The sequence below is a fragment of the Triticum dicoccoides genome, chromosome 2B, assembly GCF_002162155.2.
Source record: "Triticum dicoccoides isolate Atlit2015 ecotype Zavitan chromosome 2B, WEW_v2.0, whole genome shotgun sequence".
NCBI classification, from domain to species: domain Eukaryota; kingdom Viridiplantae; phylum Streptophyta; class Magnoliopsida; order Poales; family Poaceae; genus Triticum; species Triticum dicoccoides.
This window is the reverse complement of record NC_041383.1, coordinates 399,985,372-400,012,524: the sequence shown is the minus strand read 5'-3', so window position 1 is coordinate 400,012,524 and position 27,153 is coordinate 399,985,372. Positions and strand designations below refer to the sequence as shown.

The following is a 27,153-nucleotide window of genomic DNA, read 5'->3' as shown; positions in this document are numbered from 1 at the left end:
ATACAACTGATGTTCTCTAAGCTTCTCAAGAACCAAATGCAAATGCTCCTTATGCTCTTCTTCATTCTTCGAGTAGATCAATATATCATAAATGAACACCACAATGAACTTATCCAAAAACTCCATAAACACTTTGTTCATCATATTCATGAAATAGGCAGGTGCGTTAGTCAAACCAAATGACATAACGGTATACTCATATAGCCCGTACCTTGTGGTAAAAGTTGTCTTAGGTATATGCTGCTCTTGGATCTTCAACTGCTGATAACCTGATCGAAGATCAATCTTGGAGAAAACTTTAGCTCCTTGCAACTAGTCAAACAAATCATTGATCATCGGCAGAGGGTATTTGTTCTTGATCGTCACCTCATTCAGCGCACGATAATCAACAACCATCCTCAAAGATCCATCCTTCTTCTCAACTATAAGCACTGGGGCTCCCCGATGATGAACTTGGTCGAATGTAAACTTTCTCTAGTAACTCCTTTATCTGCGTCTTAATTTCCTCCAGATCCTTTGCGGGCATCCGATACGATCTCTTTGATATTGGTCCGGTGCCTAGCAATAGCTCAATCAAAAACTCAATGTCTCGATCTGGTGGCATGCCTGGTAACTCTTCCGGAAATACGTCGGGATAATCCTTCACCACTAGTACTTCCTCCTGAACAACTCCTGATAAGGAATTCACCTGAGTTCTCCTCGGCGCATGCCGGGATACATACTTGATCCTCTTTCCTTCTGGGGTGGTGAGAAGAATTGATCTAGTGGCGCAGTCGATGTTTCCTTCAAACTTGGATAGCCAATCCATTCCTAGTATCACATCCAATCCTTGTGACTCTAGAACAATTAGGTCGGTGGGGAAAACATGTCTACCTATGGTTAGTGGCAACTGATAGCATCCCCTACTAGCCATATACTCCGCTCCTGGGGAACTTACTAACATAGGTGACTTAAGGGCTACGGTTGGCAGGTTATACTTATCCACAAATCCCCTTGATATGTATGAATGCGATGCACTAGTATCAAAAAGAACAAGTGCGGTAAATGCATTAATAAAAAACTTACCGACAACTGCGTCGGGTTGATCCTCAATCTCCTCCACACTGACGTGGTTCACCTGTCCTTTGGTGAAGGGGTTGGGCTTCTTGGTAGAACCTCCATTGTCATTTCCATTCTTCGCTTCAGGACATTCAGTGGCATAATGTCCGGTCTTCTGGCACTTGAAATAGGTAATGTGGCTCAGATCCCTCTTGGCTGGTGTTGCGGGGTTGGAACGGTTCTGGCTGCTGCTTCCTCCATTCCCATTTCCATTCTTGGGGCCACTGTGGTTGTGCAAACTTGCTCCATTGTGTGCATGTCCTCCATGGTTATGGCCTCCATGGTTGTGGGTATGTCCTCTCGAGTATGGGGAATAGCGGGGCTTCTGCTGAGCTCCAGAAGTGTACCTCCCCTGTCCATACTTCCTCTTGCGATTGTCAATCTGTTGCTGCTTGCCTTAAATCATGAGAGTCCTGTCTACCAACTCCTGGTAGTTGTTGAATGTTGCCACCATCAACTGCATACTCAGCTCATCATTTAGTCCCTCAAGAAACTTCTCCTGCTTAGCGGCATCTGTGGCTACGTCATCTGGGGCATAGCATGCTAACTTGCTAAACTCATCCACATATTGGCCTACTGTTCGCCCTCCTTGGCGCAAGTTGTGAAACTCGCGCTTCTTCATGCTCATAGCTCCTGCTGAAACATGGGCGGTGCGGAAAGCCTGCTGAAACTGATCCCATGTAACAGTGTCAATCGGGTAAGTGGTGGTGAAATTCTCCCACCAAGATGCTGCGGGTCCATCAAGCTGATGTGCGGCAAAACGCACTCTCTCCGCATCTGTGCATCCTACAGTGGTCAGCTCTCTCCCAATCTTGCGGAGCCAATCATCTGCAACAATCGGCTCGGTGCTACTAGAGAACACCGACGGATTCAACCTTAGGAAATGGGCTAGGTGGTCAACAGGGGGTGGTGGTGGTGGGTTGTTGTTTTTATTGCCTTGGTTCTGGTTCTGGACTAGCATCTACATCAAGGCATTTTGTTACTGGATCAACTGAGTGAGCTCTGGTGGGAATGCAAATCCATTGTAACGTCTCGGAGGCATCTGATGGGTTAGAAGGGGTGAGGAAACAGAATAGAAATGAGGTCTAAGAGAAGTTCACTACCCATATGCTCATGAGACAAACACAATCAATTCACTACATTCAATAGCACACAAAATCACACAATCGGTCTAACCTATGATTACAAACTCGATCGTTGTTAACTACTTGGAGGAATACTACTAGTTACAATGGTGGTCATCTAGAAATTTTCATCAGAGGAAGACTCCATTATATCTGCTCCAGCTTTGTCAATGTAGTCGTCATCGCTGTCATCATTTGCATCACTAACTGTGTCGGTGTCATCCAGGATGATGTAGTCCTCCGAACGGATCTCCTTGGTTGGTTCTCGCTTGTGATTCTCCACTGGTATTCCTACCTTCCTCTTCAGGTCTTCATGCTTCTCCAGTAGTACGACAATCTCTTCCTCGTATCCATCGCGTGTAGACTTAAGTTCCTCTTCTATCTCGTTGTTTCTCTTCATCAGCTTCTTGATCTTCTTTGTGGATAATTTGATGATTCTCTTGTCAACGAATATGATCTCCCATCTCTTGAATGTAGGCTGCAATTGATCCATCCCTCCCGATACGAATCATCTCCCATTCTTCATCTCGACGGCCACATATTTGATAAATGGTGTTCTCCAGCTCCTTGTGGTACACTTCACATATGCGTCCAAAGGTGATATGGGATGCCATGCTCTTTCCTATACTCCGGCTTGGTGCATCCAGGTAGAAATCAATAGGCTCCGTTGTTGGCGCAAATGTCCTCCCAGGTACCCAGACTTTGATCTTCCAGCGCTCCTCTTCCGGTACAGATGTAGAGAAAGTCCCCATGAAGCTTGGTAGTCCGATGTTCAGATACTTAGTGACTTCCTTCAAGTGTCGTCCGAAAGGGGTGTCGTCATCCGGCTAAGTGAACTTGCTCCTGGGATCCACCATCTATAGAGTAGAAAGAGAGGAGAATTAGAAATGAGTAGAGAAGAGAAATCATGTGGCTTATTCTAGTGGTCGTGTCCTACAGTCAGCGTGTGCTCTGATACCATCTTGGAGCGACCCGGCCTCAAACGGTCAAGTCTCTGTGCATCAGTGTCATCCCTGGATCGGTAATGCTGACACGCACAGTACTCTAAGAATTATAACAGAGTTTCAATCACACACTTATTACATCGAGTCCTCATAAAGAGTATGATTACACAAAAATATCATGGCTGAAGGCCATCTAAACTAAATAATTGTGGAAGCTTCGAAGGTAAATGAGTCCATCAACTCCAATGGCATAGCTGAGTGCAAAGCAACGACCTATCGTACCTTATTCATCGTCTGAGTAGTCTGCAATATGAGACGTTGCAGCCATGTAGGTCAGCACATTGAATATGCTGGCAGAGTTACACTGTAAAGCAATGAAATGCAAGAACTATCTCTACATGCAATATTTGGCTGGTGGAGGCTGTAAGTTTAAGTTTTTGCATAAAGCTAGTTTTTTCCTACAACAAAGGAATAAATTTATTTAACTACTCCCAAGTTGCCCAATATTTGAGAAGGTAACCCCAACTCAAATCCCAATTAAAAGTATCATCATTAACCCTATAAGTTCATTAAGTAAAGTGATGAGATCACATCAATAGATTCAAGTACTAGATACTCAAGATGTCCATAACTGGGGACACAGCTAACCATGATTAGTTTATACACTCTGCAGAGGTTTGCGCACTTTTCCCCACAATACTCGACCGCATCCATGATCGGGTGATCGAGACATAGTCTTTCTGAAACATTAACTCTCTACTCCGGGCGGACCGGTACACCTACTTTCCCCTACATCTGCTAGTCCACCTCTTCAAGAGGTCACGTGACTTACATTGCAACTGTGAAAATTGTATCTCCTAGAAGTTGGTGAACCATTTAAAGGTTGAAACTCATGATCACCCAAACCCCTACACCATTGGATGGATCAATAAAGAAGTGAATGTGAGGATCACCAAACAATGCAATTTGCCACTTTCTTTGGGTAAGCATTGTCGCTCGAATGTGTTGTGTGACATACTTGATATGGCGCCAGCCATGTTTTTCTTGGGAGACCTTGGCAATTTGATGTGGATACTACACACAGGGGCAAGAAAAATTCTTACTCTTTCATTTGGAACAATAGAAAGATCATTATTCTACCAAACAAAACTGATGGTAATATCTCAAAGGAGGGGAAAAGTATGTAACTATCTCCCTCACCTCTATTGAGTTTATGGAAGACTTAAAGGAGGCAGATTTGTGTGATGCACTTATTTTAAAGGAGAAGAGCACCTCGACTATTGAAATTCCAGCAAAGGTATGTGGCTTATTAGCAGAATTTCATAACATACTTGGAGCCTGCCAACGATGAGAGGAATTCAACATAGAAGCGACTTAATCTCGGGAGCAAGCCTTCCTAATCTTCCAAACTATCAAATGAGTCCAAAAGAGCATGATATATTGAAGGAGAAAGCGGAGGAATTGCTACAAAGGGGGCACATTTGAGAAAGTATTATCCCATGTGTTGTACTAGCCCTGCACATGCCAAAGAAAGATGTATCTTGGTGCATGTGTGCAGATAGTAGAGCCATTAACAAGATCACCGTAAGTTGTAGAGTCCTTATTCCCCATCTGGATGATATGTAGGATCAGCTTAGTGGAGCAAGAGTGTTCGCAAAGCTATATTTAGGAAGCGGATATCATCAAATTTGTATCAAACCCGGGGATGAATGGAAGACAGCCTTCAAGACAAAGGAAGGTATTTTTTAATGGCTAGTCATGCCATTTGGACTCTCAAATGCGCCAAGTACCTTTATGCACTTGATGAATCAAGTCATTCAGCCCTTCTTATCCCATTTTGGTGTGGTGTATTTTGATGACATCTTGACTATAGCAAGGATGAGGATGAACACTTTGACCACATTCGGAAGGTGCTACAAGTATTAAGGGAAATGATCTCTATGTCAACTTCAAGAAATGTGTTTTCCTACAAACACAACTTCTTTTCCTATGATTCGTCATAACATGCAATGGTATTCGTGTTGTTGACTCTAAGGTTGAAGCAATCTAAGAATGGCCAACTCCGAATAACATTTCTGAGGTAAGAAGTTTTCATGGCCTTACAACTTTCTATATGCGATTTGTAAAGAACTTTAGCACTGTCATGGCACCAATTATCGAGTGTTTGAAGAAAGAATCAAGCAAAACCTAGAAGATCATTCGATAATTGGTGCAAGTTTGTTCAGCGATGCCCATAGGTCAAACATGCAAAGGAGTAGGCATTGGAGCTGATCTATCTCAAGAAAGGAAGCCCATTATTGTCTTCAGTGAGAAATTAAGCAAAAAAAAGGCTAAGATGGGGTACTTATCATCAAGAATTGTATGTCATTTTCAGAGCTTTGAAAACTTGGGAAGTCTATTTGCTGCCTGAAAAGTTCATCATTTATAGTGACCATCAAACCTTAAAGCATTTTAGAAACCAAAAGCATGTTGATCGCATGCTAGCAAGATGGGCAACATATCTCAAGAGGTTTAACTATCTCACCATACATAAATCTGGAACAACTAACCGAGTGGTTGATGCTTTGAATCATCGTGCATGCCCCTTGACTTCTTTTGAGGCTGAACTTCCAGGCATGGATCAAATAAAGGAGTTGTATGGGGATGACGAAGACTTTGGACATGTTTGGGTAAAGCACCTTAGGTGCCAACCATTAGGTGGTTATTATTTGGTGCATGATGGCTATCTCTTAAAAATGATCATTTGTGCATCCCAAGGAGTTCTCTGCATGACAAACTAATTAGAGAGCTCCATTCAAGTGATCTTAGTGGCCATGTTAGACGAGAAAAGACTGTCGCTAACCTGGAAGCTCATTCCTTTTGGCCACAACTAAAGAGAGATGCTGGAAAGTTTGTTCTGTGATGCCCCATAGGTCAAACCTGCAAAGGCCAAGTCTAGAACACAGGGTTATACATGCCTTTGCATGTTCCTGTTGCTCCATGGGAGGACATCTCTATGGACTCCACCAAGAACAAGACAAGGGAGTGATGTCGTGTTCATGGTCATGGATAGATTCTCTAAAATGGCTCATTTCATCCCATGTCGCAAGACAACGGATGCTCATCATGTGGCATACCTATTCTTTCGAAAAGTGGTCAGAATTCATGGAGTTCCAAGGACCATCGTCTCAGACTGTGATAGCAAGTTTCTTGCTGCATTTTGGCTCACTTTGTGTAAACAATTCAACACTGAATTAAAATTTTCTAGCACTGCTCATCCACAAATAGATGGACAAACGGAAGTGGTAAACAATTTTTTGGGTAATTTAATCCGTTGCATTTGTGGAAAAAGAAAGGGACAATGGGATTTGGATTTATCTCTTGCAGAGTTCTCCTACAATAACTCCAAGCATAGATTCACAGGAAGGAGTCCTTTTCCATTATCTATACTAAAGTTTCAATACATGTGGTGGACCTGATGTACCATCAAGGGGAAACTCAAAATCAGCATTATCCTTTGCTGATAATTACACTGAGTTATTTGAAGAGATTTGTGATGTTTTGGTGGACAAAATCAGAAATATAAACAACTTGCTAACCGCAAAAGGAGACTGGAATCATTCCAAGTCGGTGATAAGGTGATGCTTTTCCTCCAAAAAGAGAGGCCGCCTATAGGTGTTGAAGGGAAGCTTAGGCGGCGAAAGTATGGCCCTTCTCTATTATGAGGAAGACAAATGATACTGCTCATGTGATAGATCTTCCAAGTGACATGGGTATATTCAACACTTTCAACATTGCGGACTTGACTCTCTACCATCCGAAAAAAGCTCTCCATGAAAAGATAACTCAAGGTCGAGTTCCATATATACAACCAGAGAAAAATGACGAGGAACAATAGATGACAAAAATAAAAATAAAATCATATGCCAAATATGTTTTGCTACTTCTAGATACTTCTATTGTAGTCTAATATTTCTTTTTTTTTCTTTTCTCAACCCTACCTACTGTCTTTTAGAGTCTTCTAGCTAGTGGAATGATGAATCTTAGATAATGTTTTCTAAAGCGTTATACCTATAAGTAGGAGTATGTGAAGGCTTCTCATAGTCCTAAAAATAAAGGTCGTCACCTCTAGTTTGTAACAAGACTATATACCCCACTACCTATTATAGAACTTGATGTTCTCATTTAAGATTTGGCCCTGCTCATGTTTCTAAAGCGATATCTAGCGCACACATTGAAGTTGTTCCTTCAACACTCGCTATAACAGTAAGGTGGAGTTGCTCCTCCACAACCGTGTGCTACTTCATGATCTTACTATGGAAGAAAAGGACCAGTTTACGGGAGCCTCTCGAGTTAAGTTATGGCCACTTTCAGGAACCGTTGAAGAGACCTTTCTACCCCCCAACTTGCCGCAAACGGCGATTAGACATAGTGGAGCAGTTGGAGATGCTCTTGGGACGGCAATTTGACTGCGATCTGGCCGGAACCACAGAAGAAAGAGACTTGATTTTTTATTAGAAATGATGGATCCCAATAGGAAAGGAGTTGGACGGCTCATCAAAATAACAAGCTAATAATCCAGTGACCAAACAGAATTTTGAATCCAAAGCAATTTACCAATGATATTCTTTACAAGCAGAATCGTACAATGTTACCAAACACGTTACATGAAAAGTGTGTTGCGAAGTTTCAATCAATCTGGTTTCCATACACAAACAACAGGAGCAAATCACAGTTCTTTTCCGCCTCGTCGATGAGAGGCACACACCACACAGGCTCTTACCTTTCCCAGCTGACCCAACCATTATCGAGTCATAATACATGACAAAGTCACTACAAGGATGCGCTTCATCAAGCGCTGCTCGTTCAATGTCAGCAACAGTCTTGCTATTGCTATTGCACACGAGTCCTGCTGTTTTCGGCAGCCCTCACCTGGAGGAAGTATGGATGTGCCTGCATTACACCTTTAAAATTAGAACAGGAACCATTGTAACTCCAAACATGACATCCTCTAAGCAACCGCACTAATCAATCTATCCACAAACCAAATGCTCAAACACATCATGCAGCACCAAGGAGCTGGAGATGAGAAAAGAAAGTATAATTGCATGGTCAAATGGACATTAAGCACGATTGGCTGGGAGCCACTTTACAACCAGTCGAAAACAGTAAGACTTACCATAGCTTCACGTGCAGTGAGCCTATCCTGGTGATCATACTGCAGAAGCTTATCAAGGAAATCTATGGCCTAAAATGGAGAGGAAAAGGCCTCGTTGAGAAACCAGGAACAGGTTACTGCTAGTAAAGTATACTTGAGATATATATGTATTATTGACAGACCTCAGGGGATACTAGATGCTGGTTGTCTGCATTGATAAACTTCGACCAGGGTTTTCTGCTGTGCCTGTGTGGAAATTATAGAAACTGTAAATTAGATGACAAATAGAGATCTTGCATCAAAATTAGTGCTGGGTGGCGATATACCTTCCAACAAGGGCTTCAAGCTGAGGGTCAAGCTCAATTCTGTACTTGTTCAAATAAGCATTTAGCCCATCTGTTCCAAGTACCTGTGAATACAGGGGTGTGGTCAGACTTAGCGCTCATGTTAAGTTCAAACAGGACTACACCGCTAGAATAAAGCTAGAAATTACATGTGAGCATGAGTACAAATTCATCAAAACATTGAGCCAGAACCACTCAGTCACTAAGGTAAATAATAGCAAATGATATATGGCAACTCTAAAGAATATCAGATGCCACCAAAAATAATCCTTTTATCAGTTATAACCTATCTTTACAAAGAATAAAAGGAATAAACTTAATAAGCACCTTTGCAATTTTAACAAGTTGATCATGGTTGTCATGGCCATAGAAAAATGGTTCCTTGCGGAATATCTGCAACCAACAATACATGATTCATAAGATCATCACCAGTTGAACAAAAGTCTGAGATACAAAAGAAAGCTATCAATAATATCAACTGTACTATCATGGCGGTCATACCATTCCAGCAAACATGCAGCCAAGACTCCACATGTCCAAAGAGTAGTCGTAATCTTGTAAGTCAACAAGAAGCTCAGGTCCCTTGAAGTACCTAAATCCCAGTGAAAAAGGAAATGTCAGCAAATATTTTGAAAATGATCATATGGAAATATTTGGAATATGCAAGTTACGTAATGGAGCATTAACTACTGTACGAAGCAATCATTCACCACATCACTCATTCTGTTCATGTGTATTATGACGTTGAGATTTCTACAAATGAAAACAAATATTACCAAAAGAAATACCCTTTCCACATAAAATGTTGATTTAAATAAACTAAATTTTGGCTGTGTATTGCCTCACAAGTGACCAGAAGAAGACCAATTGTTGGGAAGTGCACAAGCAAATAAGGTTATTTGGTATCAATAAGTAGGTTTAATATAATTAAATAGCAACAACGTATTTCTATGTACCTACCTTGATGCAACACGAACGTTATACTCCTTTCCAGGATGGTAGAATTCAGCAAGGCCCCAGTCTATTAACCGGAGTTTTCGAAGCTCATGATCTATCATAACATTGTGAGGCTTCACATCTCGGTGCATAATGCCTTGTGAATGGCAGTAATCCAAAGCCTGCACACGGAAATGGAAACTGTGATAAATCATAACTAGAATATAGGATACGAAACATCTAGGTCCAGCAATCAAATTAACAGCAACTTGTCTTGGTCTCCTCAAAAGAGGGGAAAAACACTGACTGGTATGGTTGCTTGTTAGCATTGATAAGGGATTATTCATTCCTTACTATCACAAATATCATCCACGAACATAAGAAAGGGTCCTAGGAAATGAGTCTAGCCAGATGTTCAAACTAGACAGTTACACATGTAAGTATTTAATGTATCTTCAAGGCTTTATCAGAAGAGCAAAAAAAGTTTTAGATGTTTTAACAATCAGTGTTCTTGGCAATATTATATCAACAGAAACTTGGGAAAGATTCATACCTTCAGTAACTCATAGATATAATAGCGAATGTCATAATCTGTCAGTGTCGGATATAGCACTTTGAAATCTGTGTTATTGATGTATTCAAAGATCAAGCTTGGTGTTTTTGAATGCTGATCCCTGACAATATCAAGCAGCTTCACAATATTTGGACCTCCACAGAGATTCTGTAGTATTTTGATCTCTCTTTTGATCTGGATAAGCATGACAAACGTGAAAAAACTAAAATCATAGTTAAACCGTGACCATATAAGGCACAGATAAGTTACCTTCTTCTTCTTCACAGGCTTCAGGATCTTAATAACACATTTCTCATTATTGTTGACGTTGATACCTTCAAAGACTTCACTGTATTTGCCCCTTCCAACTTTCCTCACAACTTCATAGTCATCCTGCTCACTGATTGAAAAACATCATAACAGTCAGAACTCATCGCTGGATGTACTGGTCCATTAGGACATTCTGTAATTTAACAATCACATGATATCTTTCAGAGGGACCAGAAGTAACAAATAACCACACCATTCAAACCAAAATGGTAAGTGTACTATCCTTGTGGGGGCAGGGATACTTGCAGCTAGCATGCTAAAAGTAATCAGTTTGGATTGTTCCAGGCATAGGATTTTCTTTTCCTGTTTGTATGATGGAGAACAAAGAGAAAACACCTAACTATTATAAAGATATCTCATGACACTTTTGGGGTATTGTTACATCAAAATAAACGAGTACATATATTTTTCGTGCAAGACAAAGGTCAAATTACCCAACTTCTACAAACTGATGCTTCATACTTGAGTTCTATCCTCTTTCATTATATAAAAATAAGAGGGCAATAAAACCCCATGTCAAGCTCAAGGGAGGACAAAAAAATGTCTGGGTCCCAATGAGAAGTTACACAAAGGCAGAGCTTGTTACAATTTCAAATATAGTTGCATATCACTGTATTTATTAAACATATACTAATTCACAAATCAAGGTCTCCAACAGTGGAGCCTTATTTATCTCATGTTGCTGAGCGGAATTATCAATTCAACAGAAACAGAACAGGAGTAAATTCTCTTCAGCATGGGCCTTAATGTAAATGTGGTTTTTACTTGGAACAGCTGCTTTGAGATTAAAATTAGGTATGATATGATATTTTTTGGAAAATACAACCATATATTATCTGAAAAACTAGCGATAACACGAAATAATCAGTCCAGCTCAATCAACAAAGTGTGACATTAATAGAGCAGCACGCTTTCCAAGAAGGGGAAAACACACGAACTAGCAACTGTTCAAAACAATAAAATTAGAACATATAGAGGTCATGGACAGTGTTCGTTCCACTTGGGTGCTGGTGTTGTAGTCCAAGACAGGTTCAAGTGCCCAATTTGCCAATTCAGCAAAATATTTGGACAGGGAGAATATTGCTGGTAAATGAGCACGGGTGACAGAATCTGACATTTGGATTCGGGTGCTCAATTTGTGGAAAGTTAATGAAAGTCCACTAAAGATGTATAAAACTATGAATAATCTGCCAAAGTCCACGTAAGATGTACAGACGCATAATTTCGTACTGAACTACCAAAAGTATCACGAAACAGTGAGATCGAGTAAGTGACTACTGAAGTCGGATATATTGTAGCGAAGCAATCAAGCAACTGCCGGAATTATCTGAGCAAGCACATCTGGCAACTCCCCCTCTCAATCTACAACACGCGGGCCTTCTCTAACCGCACGGCACAGTCACGCTCGTGCGTGACAAGACCTCCGAAGACGCATCGAGAAGTCGAAGCGCCATTGTATATAGTCCCTGAACTGCCTCGCAACGAACAGACGAAAAGGATCCACGACACGCAGATGCGCCACGGGAACGAAAAGAGAAAAAAAAAAGAACTTGAGAGTTAGGGCGAGGTTGGCTACGGGCGGATTCGACTCACCCCCACTGGACGGCGAGGGCCTCATAATCCCAGTACTCCTTGGGGCGCACCACGTTAACGTCGGCGTAGACCCTGGCCTTTGACATGGCTGAAGACGATCCGGATCCCGCGGGCGGGCGACGGATCAGAGAGAGGGGAGGGCTCGGAGGAGTTTGGTGCTTTCTCGGCGGCGCGTCCGTCAAGCGGACATCGCCGGCGGCGAGATGGCGCTAGGGTTTCAACAAGTACGATTGGTTTTCCTGAGAAACATGTTTTTGGGGATATTGTTTTGGGGATGTAGGTGGGGGGCGTGGGAGAAGCGCGGTCAGTGCAACTGACAGGTGGGTCCACGGGGGTGCGCCAAAGGAGCTCGTGTTGGGACCCAACTGGCACGTGTATGGTGGGCCCAATCCGAGCTAAGTGTCAAAAACCTTTCTCTACTCCTAATGTCTCAGTTGGTAGGTCGCGTTCCGGGTTTATTTTCGTCTCACCTACCCCGGTCTATTTTGGTACCTCTTTGATACTACTTCCCACCTCCCTCCCAACCGTGGAAAACCCAAAAAAAACCTACGATGGAGTCCCGCACCTGCACAACCTCCCATTCTTATCATCTGAGATGAACGCAAAAAAAACCTAAAAAACCGCTGGCCACAGACCGTCGAAGATTAATCAGCGAAAAAAAAACGGCATTGGTCTCGAACGAGTACTCGTGCCCTCGAGCGAGGTCTCGTCTGGATCTTGCGAGTGCCCTCCTTCGCCCGCCGCCGCCCATCGGTCCTTCACCGCCATCCCTCCATTGCTCCGGCGCTGGTCCGCGGCACGACTCCCCGCTGAGCGCTTCGAGGATCCGGCGCGGATCAAAACCGCCGGTATCCATTGCGCCGGCGCGGATCCCCTTCTGGACACGCTGGACAGGTCCAAGACATGGCGCCAGCTTCAACGGCGTACAAGATCCGCCCTCCAGGTATCACATATCTGAAATTTACATCCAGATCTGGAACTTACATCCATGCACAAAGACAATGGTATGAACCTACATAGCAGACGTGAAATTTACATGATTTTATATACACAGCCATTACATACACACTGTCAGCACATGCACACAAGACATATCTGAAATTTACATACAGACACAAAGACAATGGTATGAAACTCACAATATACAAATCAATAACAGAATAGATGCAAGCCAAAACTACTTCTGAGTAGCAAACCAGTGAACAACTATAAACCGTAGAACTTAAGGAACCACAGCCAAAAAAATGTGACTGCGTGTAAAAATAAAAGAAATATTTCTTTGCATGTAGGACGTGCCAGAGTTCTTCAAAACATTTGATGCAGAAGCTTTAGTGCAAAGGAGCCAAAACTACTTCTGAGTAGCAAACCAGTGAACAACTATAAACCGTAGAACTTAAGGAACCACAGCCAAAAAAAATGTGACTGCGTGTAAAAATAAAAGAAATATTTCTTTGCAGGTAGGACGTGCCAGAGTTCTTCAAAACATTTGATGCAGAAGCTTTAGTGAAAAGGAGAATGATATATATTTCACTCTCAAAAATATAACCAAAGGTTATCCCAGAATCAAAAGCTCCCACTTGTTGTGGGGTCCTGGGAAAGGGAATTATTAGGTTCTTAACCAACATTTTAAGGATACTGACTCAAACCCTGGACTTCCAGGATACAAGTGGAGATACTGCCATTCTCTTGAGAAACAAGCCCAATAATAAGGGTTTGGTTCTCAAAGTAATCCTGGACCTCCAGGACACAGATGGAGATAATTTGTTTGTTAATGATAGCTCAACGAGTAATTAACAAATGATAATCAAATTAACGGTATAAATACGAACCTAGCCTTCCGTATCATGTGCTCTCTGGTATGGGTCCCAAAACCCTCTCCATCATTGCTAGGTGTTCCAGGTTCTCATGTGTCTGAAACAATGTCTCCCCCTATAAACTTTAGGGTTAGGACCATATATCAAGGTAAAAGAGGAAAGACAGGCATCACAAGCAATCTAACCGAGCATAGCTCAACGAGGATGCAACCAACACTCCAAATATCACATGGCAAACTCCAGCCTAAGCCTGCCAAAGGAATATTCCGTAACATCAGAACTCAGGATTCCACTCTTCGAGTAGAAACATTAGCCACTGCTACAGCAGTTGGTCTAACACCAAGGAGAAAGGAGAAAAGATGAGTTCTTATTCAGCAAAGAAAGAACAAAGTTCAGTATAATCAATATTTATCGATAGTTCAGCGAGGTAGAATAAGAGGATCATTGTGCAGGTCTCAGCTTGACATGTATAAAACGCACTGTACAATTTATCCATGATCTGCGTAATCACTAACAGGCACTCTACATGTGCCTTTTGCTAAATGTGTTCTATGTTTAGATTAAAGTTCAAGATCTGCGTAAAGTTCAATATAGAATAAAGTCGAGGAACTCAATGATTGACTGGTGATGCTTTGAATTAAAGTACCTTCTTATTCATGCCTTCAAGTTCGCCATCTCTCTTGCATTCATGTTGCATACATTATATCCATCTGATCATCTCCCAGGCCTCAAAAACACCAGAGCCAGCGGTCATTTCATTTTCGAATGGGTAATGCAAGAAGCAAAGCCGGTGAACATGAACAAGAAGACGGCATAGCTACAGGTAGTGTTCACTGCACTATGAATACTTGCTTTTCTGCTAATATTACGCTTCTTGCATAATGTGTTGCAGATCAGACGAGCGTAAAACATGCTGAAGAATACAATGCAAACTTGATACCCGTTGATGAACAAGTAGATGCTATTTGCGCGATTGAGCCAGGTATATAAATTGTGAAAATACTATGATGTGATGCCTGACGTGCAAGTCTAACAATGACTTATACCATGCTTAATGTCTTGCAGCACCTACGAGCGTGACAAAAATGAAAGATGGTAATCCAAACATCATATCCATAGCTGCAGATGTTGATCCTTTTTACAGGACGGAGACAGGTACATGATTGATTGCATGCATACCAGACAAATATTGAAGTTGTATTCATGCTTACTATACTCTACAGAAGGACCGGAAAAGGTAAGGCCTGGCTACCATGATGATGGTCAAACATTAACACCTACGGCTAGCCTAACACTCCATCATGCCATTCATAACATGCAGCTACGAGATAATTCTCAAGGTATCCATAGGCATGATATCCACCTTCCCAACCGTCGTTTTATTTGTTTTCTTATTTGTATTTATACATGCAGACGACACTGCTTCCGAACATCATGAAACTCTATCATTAAATAATGAATGCAAAAAATACGCGGATAATGCAAGGGCGGAGTACAATGCAAGGAAGCGTGCAGCTTATCGGATTAAACGAAATGAGGATATTGTCAGCTTACAAAATGAGAATCAGCCGGTAGTTGCAAAATCTGGTAAGCTTGATGGACACTCTTAGTTTGATGTGCATACGTATGTTGCGTAGTAGGTAATATTGTGCTTATATCCCGGATAACAGAAAATATGATGCACAATAATTTGCCACTTATTAGATCATAGGGATCTTATCAACGCTCGTAGGCGGGCTGCTTATCGCAACAAGTTGTCAGATGTTTTGGGTAACCAACAAGTCATTGGGAAGTCTGCCCGTCGCCAGTCTCTATGTGATATCACAAATGTTCTCGAAGATAGGGAGAGAACTAAACCTAATGTCCAAGATGAAAATGCACTTGCCCTTCAATCATCAGGTAAGCTTAAAGAGTATTATCCATGATATTCGGTATGTCAAAACCATTTAGCTGACATGTGTTTGGACAACTTTTGTGAACCATACAACCCAGCTAACTCTAACTATACAGCATTCTCGCATGATGCGTCAACGTTTTCTATTACAACTACGGGCCTTTCTGGTCTCGTTAATGAGAAAGAAAGTCAAGGTGATCATATTTTGAGTACTCATTGAACAAATTGCTCACATTTTTCTGTTATATTATCTAATATTGTGTTTCCCCCTAATGACATCAGATGCAGTAGCAAACCAGTATTACAACCAAGAAACAGAGAATAGAACGGAGGCAGAACGCAAGAGAGACCATAGAAACGCACTGAGAAGGGCCTCCTATCGGCGGAAAAAGGTACCTAATGTCCAAGATGAAACTGCAAAGACCCTTGTGTTAACAGGTAAGGTTCAAGATGTTTTTAACATTATAGTTGGTATCGTCTTAACCAATTAGCATAATTTTGTTTGGTCAAATCTGGTTCACCAGACAACCCAACCAGCTCGAAGTCATTTCCAAGTTCAAATACGATGTCCTCTGGAATCATCTGTGACACCGAGCATCAAGGTGATCATAATGTTCCTAATCATCCACCAATTTCGTGGGCGTATCTGTTATTTTCTCTAATATTCGGGAATGTAATCTTGTAAGAAACCCAAGAAGCAGAGCATAAAATGGATGAAGAACGCAAGAGAGACCATAGAAACGCCCTGAGGAGGGCTTCCTATCGGCGGAAGAAACAATCTACCGTTACAGTTGAACATGCACACGACCTGCATTTATCAGGTATGCTATTAATGATTTAATCATTATGTTAAGACCGGTTTTTATCAATAAGCAATAATATGTCTGGACAACTTATGTATGCAAGGCAACCACACTAGCTCTAACTATACATCATTCTCATTTGATGCGTCGGCATTTCCTGATTCAACGGAGGTCTCCACTGGTATCGTTAATGACATAGAGCTACAAGGTAGTGTTATTTTGTTCTACTATAACAGAAATTGCTTCCATCTTAGTTCCATGATTTTTTATTTTCTGTAATGTTTGTAATGGCTCCAGACGGGATCTTGAATGACATACAAGAAACAAATGAAAGAACTGAAGAAGAACACAAGAGAGACCATAGAAATGCCCTAAGGTGAGCTGCTTATTGGAGGAACAAGGATAAGCGTATCCAGGATCAAAACAAATATGCATCTGCTACTTCAGGTATGCGCGTCCGTTTAATATCCGTTTCTACGGCAGTCCCTGCTATTCTATAAGTGACTCCTCCAAATCCGATAAATCAAAATTAACTAAATAAGAATTGAACTTATTTTTGATCCAGACGACCAAAATAGCCCTAGCGTTACAGAATTAACGAAAGAGGGAGCAACATGTCCCCCTTCAACTTTACAGGCGTCTATCATTCAGGACACTGTTCTAGCTAGCAGGCAGACTGACAATGAGCGGAAACGTAATTTAACAAACGATCAAAGGGATGCGAAAAACGCAAGGAGCAGAGCATGCCATCAGAAGAGAAGTGACGAATTAACGTTCGAGGTCAGAGAATTAATGAACGAAAAAAGACGCGAGAGGAGCGTGCAACGCCGCAAAAGCATGTCAGCGAATGAGAAGGGGGAGTCAAGTGCACAGAGGAAGGCCAATTATGACCGAAGGAAAAAAACACCGTGCAAAGAATGCATCGCAATCCCCCTTACAGACCTAGCAAACTCAGACTCCGAATGTCCCACATGCCCAAGCCGCGCATCACCCGTCTCCCAGGTTGCAAAAGATGATTCATCTGATGACGATCCGGGGACGAATATGCCGACATACTCTGCCGGTGCCACTGGTAAGAATTTGCGAATCTCAGTTTCTTAAGCTCATTCTCATCATGTCGTTATAACATGATTGTGTCCGTTATCACTATCTGTATGACGACAATGCAGATGACATCGATGTATTCCAAAGCGGCACCATGCGTCATGAGCAGGAAGCACATGAATTGATTGATGAGGAGTACTACATGTTTTGCAATGAAGGTATTGCAAACCCTGCACTATTGACACTTTGGAGCTCTATTGTTGTCTCATTTATTTGTTGTTAGTGAATTGTACGTTATTTTGCAACAAATCCCCGTAGGGTCCGATAATGACATATTGGATGATGATGAGGAAGCGAGCAAGTCTACCGATAAACTTAGCGAGATTGATCCATTTGACACTGTCTACTCAAACATTCCAGACAGCACTCACGTCCTGAAACTCGATGAAAATTGCAAACACTGTATGGCCAGGAAGTTTGAATCTGAGACTGACGGCTTCTGCTGTCGCAATGGCCAGATCCAGCTTAAGCAACCGGAACCAATCCCAGAGCTAAAGAGGCTATGGTCCAGCATGGATGTAGATTTGAGACATTTTTGGGAGAACATACGGTTCTTCAACGGCCATTTCGCCTTCACCACCCTTGGCGTCAGCCTTGATGAAAACTACACAAACATGAGGTCTGGGGTGTACACATTCCGAGCTCACGGCACCATCTACCACAATGTCTATTCTTTCGGGCCTAGCTCACGTCCAGAACATCTGCAGTTGTACTTCTATGATGATGACCCTAACTTAGATCATCGTAAGGCTGCCACCAAGCAATTAGACCAGGATGTCGTGAAGAGGTTAGTAGACATACTCAAAGAAAACCCATACTCCCAGCAATTTAGGAGTTTGGGTGCACACAAGGACAACCTCGATGATTATAGGATAGACCTAAACACCGATAAGAGGCTTGACCAAAGAAGATATAATAGACCGGTGTCCTCTGAGGTCGCTGCAATTTGGGTTGAGGGCACTGACCTAACAAAAAGGTTTGACCGCAAGATAACACTTTACGGTAACAATAACGAAAGGCATAGTATACATGTGACCTCAGGGGCATACGACCCGTTGTCATATCCATTATTCTATCCAATGGGGGAGCTAGGTTGGCATCCGAAGCTACCCAAACGTAATGTTGATTGGGAGGTTGTACAAAATCCTCGTTTGTGTCATGATGATGAGGATGATGCAGGTATGTCGTTTTGTGTCCCACTTTGTTACAAATAATTACTTTTTTAAAAATAATGCTCACGCGATCCGAATCAATCGTGTGCAGAGGGGAATAGCAGGTTATGCGTCTCCGTTAGAGACTACTACTGTTACATGCTGCAAACAAGGCCTGCGATCTTCAATCCAATACTCTGTGGAGCACGCCTACTGCAACAATGGGCGGTTGACATGTACATCAAGATTGAGAGCTGTCGGTTAAGGTGGTACAGGAAGAACCAGACGCAGATCCGTGCCGATTTGTATAAAGGAGTTGTTGATGCGATAACATCGAGGGAGACGCGAGCAAGCGCTGTTGGGGTGAGAATAGTACTCCCTGGAACTTACCCTGGTGGCGACCGCGACATGAAGAAGAGACATATGGATGCCATGGCAATTGTACATACATACGGGAAACCTGACATCTTCTTGACCATGACTTGCAACCCTAAATGGGAAGAGATAACAAATGAGTTGCTTCCCGGACAGACGACGCAAGACCGACCTGATATTGTGGCTCGCGTGTTCTATGGCAAACTAGAGGCTATGAAAGATATGTTGCTCAAGAAGATGGTCCTGGGTGTTGTTGTTGCTTATGTTTACGTAGTCGAGTTCCAGAAAAGAGGCCTCCCCCACGCACATTTTTTGTTGATCATGGATTCAAACTATAAACTTCTTGTCCCGGAGCAGTATGACCAACTCATTTCCGCAGAACTCCCAAACAAGCAGAAGTATCCGGAATTGTATGCAATGGTGGTAAAACATATGATGCACGGACCATGCGGTGCTCTCAACCCGAAAAATGTTTGCATGCAAGATAATGAATGCAAGTGCAGATACCCGCGGCCGTTCAATGACAACACAGCACAGGGCAAGGACTCGTACCCAGTTTATCGCTGCAGAGACGATGGAAGACGTGCTAAGGTCCGAGGGAAGATGTTGGACAACCGTTGGGTTGTGCCTTACAACCCATACCTTCTGCGGATGTTCAATTGCCACATCAACGTTGAGGTCTGCTCTAGCATAAAGGCCGTCAAATATCTTTACAAGTACATCTACAAGGGCCATGATAAGGCTTCTTTCAGCATCGACCAGCCCGACGCCGATGGAAACATTGATGAGATCAAGAGGCACGTTGACGCAAGGTGGGTCACCCCTCCGGAGGCTATGTGGAGGATATTTGGCTTCCCACTGTGCGCCAATCATCCACCTGTCTTGCAGTTGCCTCTTCATCTGCCGAATATGCACAGGGTTGCATTCAATGCGCAGGCTGACTTGAAGAATGTTGTTGCCTCAGAAAAAGCTTCCAAATCCATGTTAACTGAGTACTTCAAGGCTAACCAGGAACACCCTTGGGCTAGGAATATATTGTACAAGAATTTTCCCGGAAGCTTCACGTGGCAACAGCAAAAGAAGACTTGGAAGCCTCGGGTCGAGCGTTTCCAGATTGGACGCATCGTGTCTGCCAATCCTGCCGAAGGTGAGCGATACTACCTGCGTGTATTGCTAAACCATGTTACGGGCAAAACATCCTTCGATGATTTGCTCACCGTGGACGGCGTGCTATGTGGCAGCTTTAGAGAGGCTGCTGAACGGTTAGGTCTTATCGAGGCAGACAGCACGCTCGATGACTGTCTTAATGAGGCTGAGCAGTGGGCGATGCCATGTTCTCTTAGGAGGCTCTTTGCAACCATCTTGGTGCACTGCGAGCCAGGCAACGTGCAAGGTTTATGGGATAGGCATCTCGAGCCTATGTCAGATGACTATCGTCGAACACGCACGTCCCCGCACGAGGTGGAGCAGTTGGTGTTGCTTGACATTAGGGGTATGTTGCAGTCCATGGGTAAAGACATTGTTGATTTTGCTCTTCCAAGCATCGATGATGCCTTTGACCCAACCGAGGGCGAGTGTCGAGAGGTCATAGAGGAATCAACCGTTCAGTTTGACATGGATGACACTAAATTGGCAGCTTCCCTAAACTTGGAACAGAGGGCCGCATACGATGAGATACTTGGGGTTATTGAACGCGGTGATGGGGGTGTATTCTTTGTTGATGGCCCTGGAGGTACAGGGAAGACCTTCCTTTATAGGGCGATGCTTGCCACTGTGAGGAGCCAGGGAAAGATTGGTATCGCTACTGTGATGTCCGGCATCGCCGCTTCTATCATGCCTGGCGGCAGGACTTCCCACTCGAGGTTCAAGATCCCATTGAGTTGTGATGATGGGGCCTCGTGCAGCTTCACCAAGCAGAGTGGGACCGCCAAGCTGCTACGTATGGCATCATTGATAATATGGGACGAGGCCAGCATGACGAAGCGACAAGCGGTTGAGGCATTGGACAATAGCATGCGCGACATCATGGGAATACGGGACCGACCCTTTGGAGGAAAGACTGTTGTTTTTGGTGGGGACTTTAGGCAGGTTCTTCCGGTCATCAGAAGGGGGTCGCGGGGCCAGATAATTGATGCAACCCTTCGAAGTTCTCATCTGTGGAAAGGTATGCGGCAGCTTCGGCTCATCACCAACATGAGGGCTCATAATGATACGTGGTTTGCCGATTATTTGCTAAGGGTCGGTAATGGCACTGAGGATGTCGACCTTCAAGGCAACATAGTACTCCCTGAAGATATTTGTCTGCCGTCTACAAGCGAGGTTGAGGACCTAGAGAAGCTTATTGAACACGTATTTCCGAGTCTAGACGACAACATGGCTGATTCGAATTACATGACATGTCGAGCAATACTTTCGACAACAAATGACAATGTAGACAAGATAAACATCCGCATGATAGAGCGTTTTCATGGTGATGAAGTGATCTATCATAGCTTTGACAGTGCGGAGGATGACCCATATGGCTACTATGCTCAGGAGTTTTTGAATGGATTGACTCCTAATGGTCTTCCTCCGCATGCTCTCAAGCTAAAGCTGAACTGCCCTGTCATACTTCTACGGAACATTGATCCAGCTAATGGACTGTGTAATGGCACTAGGCTTGTTGTTAGAGGTTTTGAGAGGAACACCATTGATGCAGAAATCGTAGTTGGACAACACGCTGGCAGGAGGGTCTTCCTTCCTCGAATCCCTCTCTGCCCATCTAAAAATGACATGTTTCCGTTCAAGTTTAAGAGGAAGCAATTTCCAATAAGGCTTAGCTTTGCTATGACCATTAACAAGGCTCAAGGGCAGACCATCCCGATTGTTGGTGTCTACCTACCCAATCCTGTGTTCTCACATGGTCAGCTCTATGTTGCTTTGTCTCGAGCCACCGCGAAGAGAAACATAAAGATACTCATTCAGAAGGAGAAGCCAAAGGAGAAGGCCAAGAAGCAAAAGGAAAATCCAACTCAGGTTTCGGATCCACGCTCCCTTGTAAATGATCGATGATGCATTAGGTGCATCTGTGTTTTGATTGTGCATACAACAAAATCTTATGGCAGTTAATTGCCATATTTCAGAAACAAAACATTTAAGATTATTTGTTTGATAATTTAACTTTTTACACGTTGAACTGATTAAATACACATAAGTTAAATAGAAAGTTCATGTTTACCTTTTCAAACTGAACAATAATAAAAATAGAATCAATATTTAAACATACATATAAGATATTTCGTTTTTATATGGCATGCATAATTATAGTAAGTTATGATTCCTGACAAATTAATTAATACAACAAATTAATATTTTAGTAAGTTATGATTTCTGACATCTTTTCTAATTTATTATGAGGTATGTGTATGATGAAAAAAGGAAATATATCTGCACCATACATAATTATACATGGTAGAACTGGAAAGATATCTGCTTCCCAGCCTTCCCCTTTTGCCCTACCTATATATGTTAAACTCCTCTGCCATCCCTCACACCCCTCCTTACTTTCCCTTCGCCCATCACATATAGAAAAGCATCAAAATACCCAGACTTGGAGGACAAATTCCGGAGGTGTACCTGCTGTAAGCAAGGAGCACCAAGAAGGCATCGTCCTCTAGGTATGAAAATTTCTGGATCTATCTATTCTGTAAAAGTTTAACAGTTATTAGATTAGGATCATGCTTGGTGAGGCATACCATCAAATTGCAAAGAAAGAACACCATTGTAGATAGTGCCAGGTTATAAAATTATCATAGGCAATACAATTGATTTTAGATCTAATAAAGCAGTCCAATTAGGTGGGCTACAACTGAATACAAACATTTCTTTCAGATATTATAGGCTAACAGCCTATTCTGACCATAGTTGACTGCCTAAGTTTTTAATGAAATCTCATAAATATATTTGAGCCAGAAAAACTAACATTAAACCAAGAAGCATCAGCTTGTATATTCTTATAGTAGATTTAAACATTCGATAAGATCCAAGCCGTGACAATTCAATAAGTTAACTTTATGATGTGTTGCTACGGGCAACAAGAATCAGATAATCCATCAACCTACATTGTTCAATTAGTTAACTGATCATATAATAGAAGGCCAGCTTAATATACCTTCGCGACACCAGTGCTGCTCGGAATGATGTTGAAGCTGGCAGCCCTTCCCCCTATCCAGTCCTTGCTGGAAGGACATTCAACAGTCTTCTGGGTTGCTGTAAATTTAAATTTCAGCCACACATAAGCATACAATAGTCAAATATATAATATAAAATGTTGAAGAAAAAACCCAGTGTAATGCATTACCAGTCATGGCATGAACTGTTGTCATCAAACCCTCAACGATGCCAAACCTGTCATTGATAACCTGAAAGAAACAAATTATCAGTATACAATTCCCAATATTGGCGGTTGGTTTGAGCTGCACAAAACTTCAATGATAAGCACCTTACCAAGAGGAGCAAGGTAGTTAGTGGTGCAGCTAGCGTTGGAGACAATGTCGATGTCAGATTTGTATTCCTTCTCATTGACACCACAGACAAACATGGGAGCATCCTTGCTGGGAGCAGCAATGATGACCTTATTGGCACCACCCTGAAAGTGGTGACACAGAAAACTAATTTAGTAAATTATATACAAGAAATATTCAGGTACCATGAAAAGGAAAGTGTGAAAGAATGTACCTACATGTCAGCTGCAGCCTTGTCCTTGTCAGTGAAAACAACATAGCAACCTCCTTCTCACCGATGAGAAGGGTCTTGGAGTCCTTCACCTTAACTCAATGGTGCTTCCACTGTCCGTTGACAGTGTCATACTTGAAAATGTAGGTCTGCCAGTTACAAGCACATAATTCAGAACTATAATATGAGACAATTAGTAGCGCTATGCTTTAATTAAGTACTAACTGGCATGGAGCCTGCATGTGTCTTATTTAGTAAGATAAGACAGAATACTACCAGGTGTACATATATTATAAATACCACAATGGAACAATAGTCACTGCGTGGAACAAATAGATTCCTCAAATCTGGAACTACCTAACTGATGATACAGACATACATGTAGAGACATTCACTAGATTCATGTACATCGCTATTTAATTGTGCTTATGATTGTGTAGCAAAGCATCAGCGTGTAACTAGAAGATCAAATCCATTCATGTTTGGCACATATCCAAGCTCATAATCCAGTGAATATAAATGGGTGTCCCATGCACGAGTCCAAAACGACCCTGCCATACGTGTCCGTATATCTCATAAGCTAGGAGAATCGAGAACAATACCATGTAGTCAGTGCTCATGAAGGGGTCGTTGACGGCGACCAGCCCGACATCGGGGCTCTGGAGAGCAACCCTGGCCACAAGCCTGCCGATCCGGACGAAACCTGCAGGGCAAAGCAAACATGCATCCAGTGGCGGAGCATGACAAGCAATTAAGGGGGGGGGGGGCAATGTTCTAAGTCAAAGCAAAATATGCATGAAAACAGATGTGAATCGTAAAAAATTACATGGTAATCAAGCACATCTTGCTCCTTCCATTCTCTGGCAGTCAGGCTCATCAATTGTTGGTTGCCGACTCGTCGTATTCCATGCATATGCAGTAGCTAGTAGATGGTAAATCTTAGTGATGGCAGAAGATGCAACAAGTAACAAGCAGGAAGCTACTCGTACATTTATCGATCAAGCTGCTTGTACTAGCTACCTAAGTTTGTACGAACAATTAATCAAGCTGCTTGTGCTAGCTAGCTATAGCTTTGTACAGATGGAATTATGGAGTATATATGGACTACACAATTTAATTGGATTGAATGGGAGTCATCCACCGATGGCTGGGGTAAAACACTTAATACATATACCTCATATATACGTATAGTAACACAAGTGCAGTTTGAAATGGGGGGTCACGACCTCGTTTTGCGTCCATAAGGCTCCGCCAGTGCATGCATCCATCAGAAAACGAACCCACGGAAGCAGCCAACAGTCAACAATCCAACTCAGGTTTTGGATCCAGTGAATATAAACGGGTGTCTCATGCACGGATCCAAAACGACCCTACCATACGTGCCCGTAGATCTCATAAGCTAAGAGATTCGAGAACGGTACCATGTAGTCGGTGGTGATGAAGGGGTTGTTGACGGCGACAAGCTCGACATCGTGGCTCTAGAGCGCAACCCTGGCCACAGGCCTGCCAATCCCGCCGAAGCCTACGACGCAAAGCAAAAATGCATCCATCAGAAAACGAAACCACGGAAGCAGCCAACAGTCAACGAATCCAACTCAGGGTTCGGATAGGCGTACCTGACCATATGCTGTGGCAGATCGAGGCACCCCTCTTCTGATCTGCGCAAGGAACTCGCCGGAGATTAGTACATGCTCTCCGAACGGCGACCAGATCCAGCACCCGTGCCCGGTCGATGTTGCTCGATGTGTGCGTCACCTGCGGTCGCACACGGGTCGCCGGAGACTGCTGCGGTGGTCGGCTGGCGGAGTCGTGGACGTTGCGGGCTAGGCGACGTGTGCGACGATGCGGCAGGGGGAGGTGAGCGGGCTAGATGTGGCGACTGGCGAGGGTGGAGAGGATAGGTGAGGGCCTGATGCGGCAACAGTGGGCGGAGGAGCGCGTCCGGCGGCTCGTGGACGCGCGCGGCCGGCGTCTCGTGGACGCGCGCGCGATTCGGCGGCGGAGGGGAAAGGGGAGTTGAAGAGAGTGGAGTGAGGAGTGAATGGGATAAGGTTGCGAGGGGTAGGTGGCGATAGGTTTTGTGGGAGGCGGGGGAGGTGGGCCGTCGGCCGGGGTAGGAGCGCCGTCGCCCGGGGGATGTGGGCCGTCGCATGGTGGAGGTGGGCCGTCGCCTGTGCGTTGCCACCGGCTGGGCCTGGCCCAGCCTTTTATGTGGCCCTCTGTAATTTTGTGTATCCAAAACAAATGTCCATATATATATATATATAAATTATACATACCTCACAAAATCAATAAAAGTGTATAATAATATACATGGTTCATAAAAATATTTTTTTATATACTTATTAAATAAACTAAGGGCATCACAACATAGCTAACCTTATTTCCATAGACTTGGTTCCATATATATATATTTTTATACTTATTAAATATACTTGGTTGAATAATGTTTGTTTGCATGTTTTATTTTATTTTGTTGCATATATTTCCATAGACTAAATTAATAATTTAAATATTTTTCAGATAATTACTTACTTATATAAGAATACTATAGTTAGTTGTTTTTCCTGGATTTTCATGGGGTACGACATTTATTTAAACAACATATATTTATAATAATATAAATTAGTTTTTTTTCATACAATTTTTTTTTCTTATTTTCACATAAATTCTTATTATATATTATATATAATTATATGATCCAGTAGGAAATATCATATTTTCACTTAAATTAGGTTTTCTTATTTTCACTTAAATTAGGTTTTTTTTTTCATACAAGAACTTTTTTTAATTATTTTTATACATCGCAAAGGGTTCGTCCCAACTGGCCCGGCCCAAATTATTTTTCTTTTTTATTTATATTTATTTCTTTTCTGCTTCATCACATTATTTCTCTTTTGAATATATGGATGTTTTTGGAAATAGATAGCAAATATGATAAAGTGAACAAATTTTGCAAAAAAAATTTATTATCAATTTTGAGAAGAAACTTTTAAACAAATGAAAATTTTGATGAAATTGAACAGAATTGGGACCACGAACTGTTTTTGAATCTTTTAAGTACATTCGAAAATGAGATCCATTTTAAAAGAATCGAACAATTTTGGAAGCATGAACAGTTTTTTACAAGCACAAACATTTTTTGAATATTGAGAACAAACTTTGAAAATCATAAACTTTGAAACAAATAAACTTTGTTAATGTTGGGTTGTTTGTTTTTGTTTTTGTTTGCCAATTTTC

At 42.4% G+C, this 27,153-nt stretch overlaps 1 protein-coding gene and 1 pseudogene across 2 annotated transcripts; both read right to left on the bottom strand.

Moving 5' to 3' along the window:
* Nucleotides 1-7,796: 7,796 nt before the first annotated feature.
* Nucleotides 7,797-12,291, bottom strand: LOC119363885 (casein kinase II subunit alpha-2-like). Of its 2 annotated transcripts, XM_037629255.1 has the most exons (10): nucleotides 12,060-12,286; nucleotides 10,407-10,536; nucleotides 10,137-10,331; nucleotides 9,608-9,765; nucleotides 9,149-9,239; nucleotides 8,975-9,040; nucleotides 8,630-8,712; nucleotides 8,486-8,549; nucleotides 8,325-8,393; nucleotides 7,797-8,098 (listed from the first exon to the last, which is right to left on the bottom strand). In XM_037629255.1, exons 1-10 carry the CDS (start codon nucleotides 12,143-12,145, stop codon nucleotides 8,039-8,041), a joined length of 1,002 nt encoding a protein of 333 aa, XP_037485152.1. In that variant the 5' UTR covers nucleotides 12,146-12,286; the 3' UTR covers nucleotides 7,797-8,038. The 2 variants fall into 2 exon arrangements, with proteins under 2 accessions (XP_037485152.1, XP_037485151.1); XM_037629254.1 differs by having other exon boundaries at nucleotides 10,137-10,536; nucleotides 12,060-12,291.
* A 174-nt stretch (nucleotides 12,292-12,465) lies between these two features.
* LOC119360907 lies at nucleotides 12,466-25,537 on the bottom strand (annotated as a pseudogene).
* Between the last annotated feature and the right edge of the window lie 1,616 nt (nucleotides 25,538-27,153).

Bases quoted from the DNA above. Each gene is read 5' to 3' on its own strand.
- LOC119363885 (XM_037629254.1), bottom strand. From the start codon at position 12,145: ATGTCAAAGGCCAGGGTCTACGCCGACGTTAACGTGGTGCGCCCCAAG. The intron at 9,240-9,607 runs GTAGGTACATAG...ACTGGGATTTAG, and splicing joins AACGTTCGTGTTGCATCAAG to GTACTTCAAGGGACCTGAGC. The intron at 8,099-8,324 runs GTAAGTCTTACT...GGTGTAATGCAG, and splicing joins TCACTGCACGTGAAGCTATG to GCACATCCATACTTCCTCCA.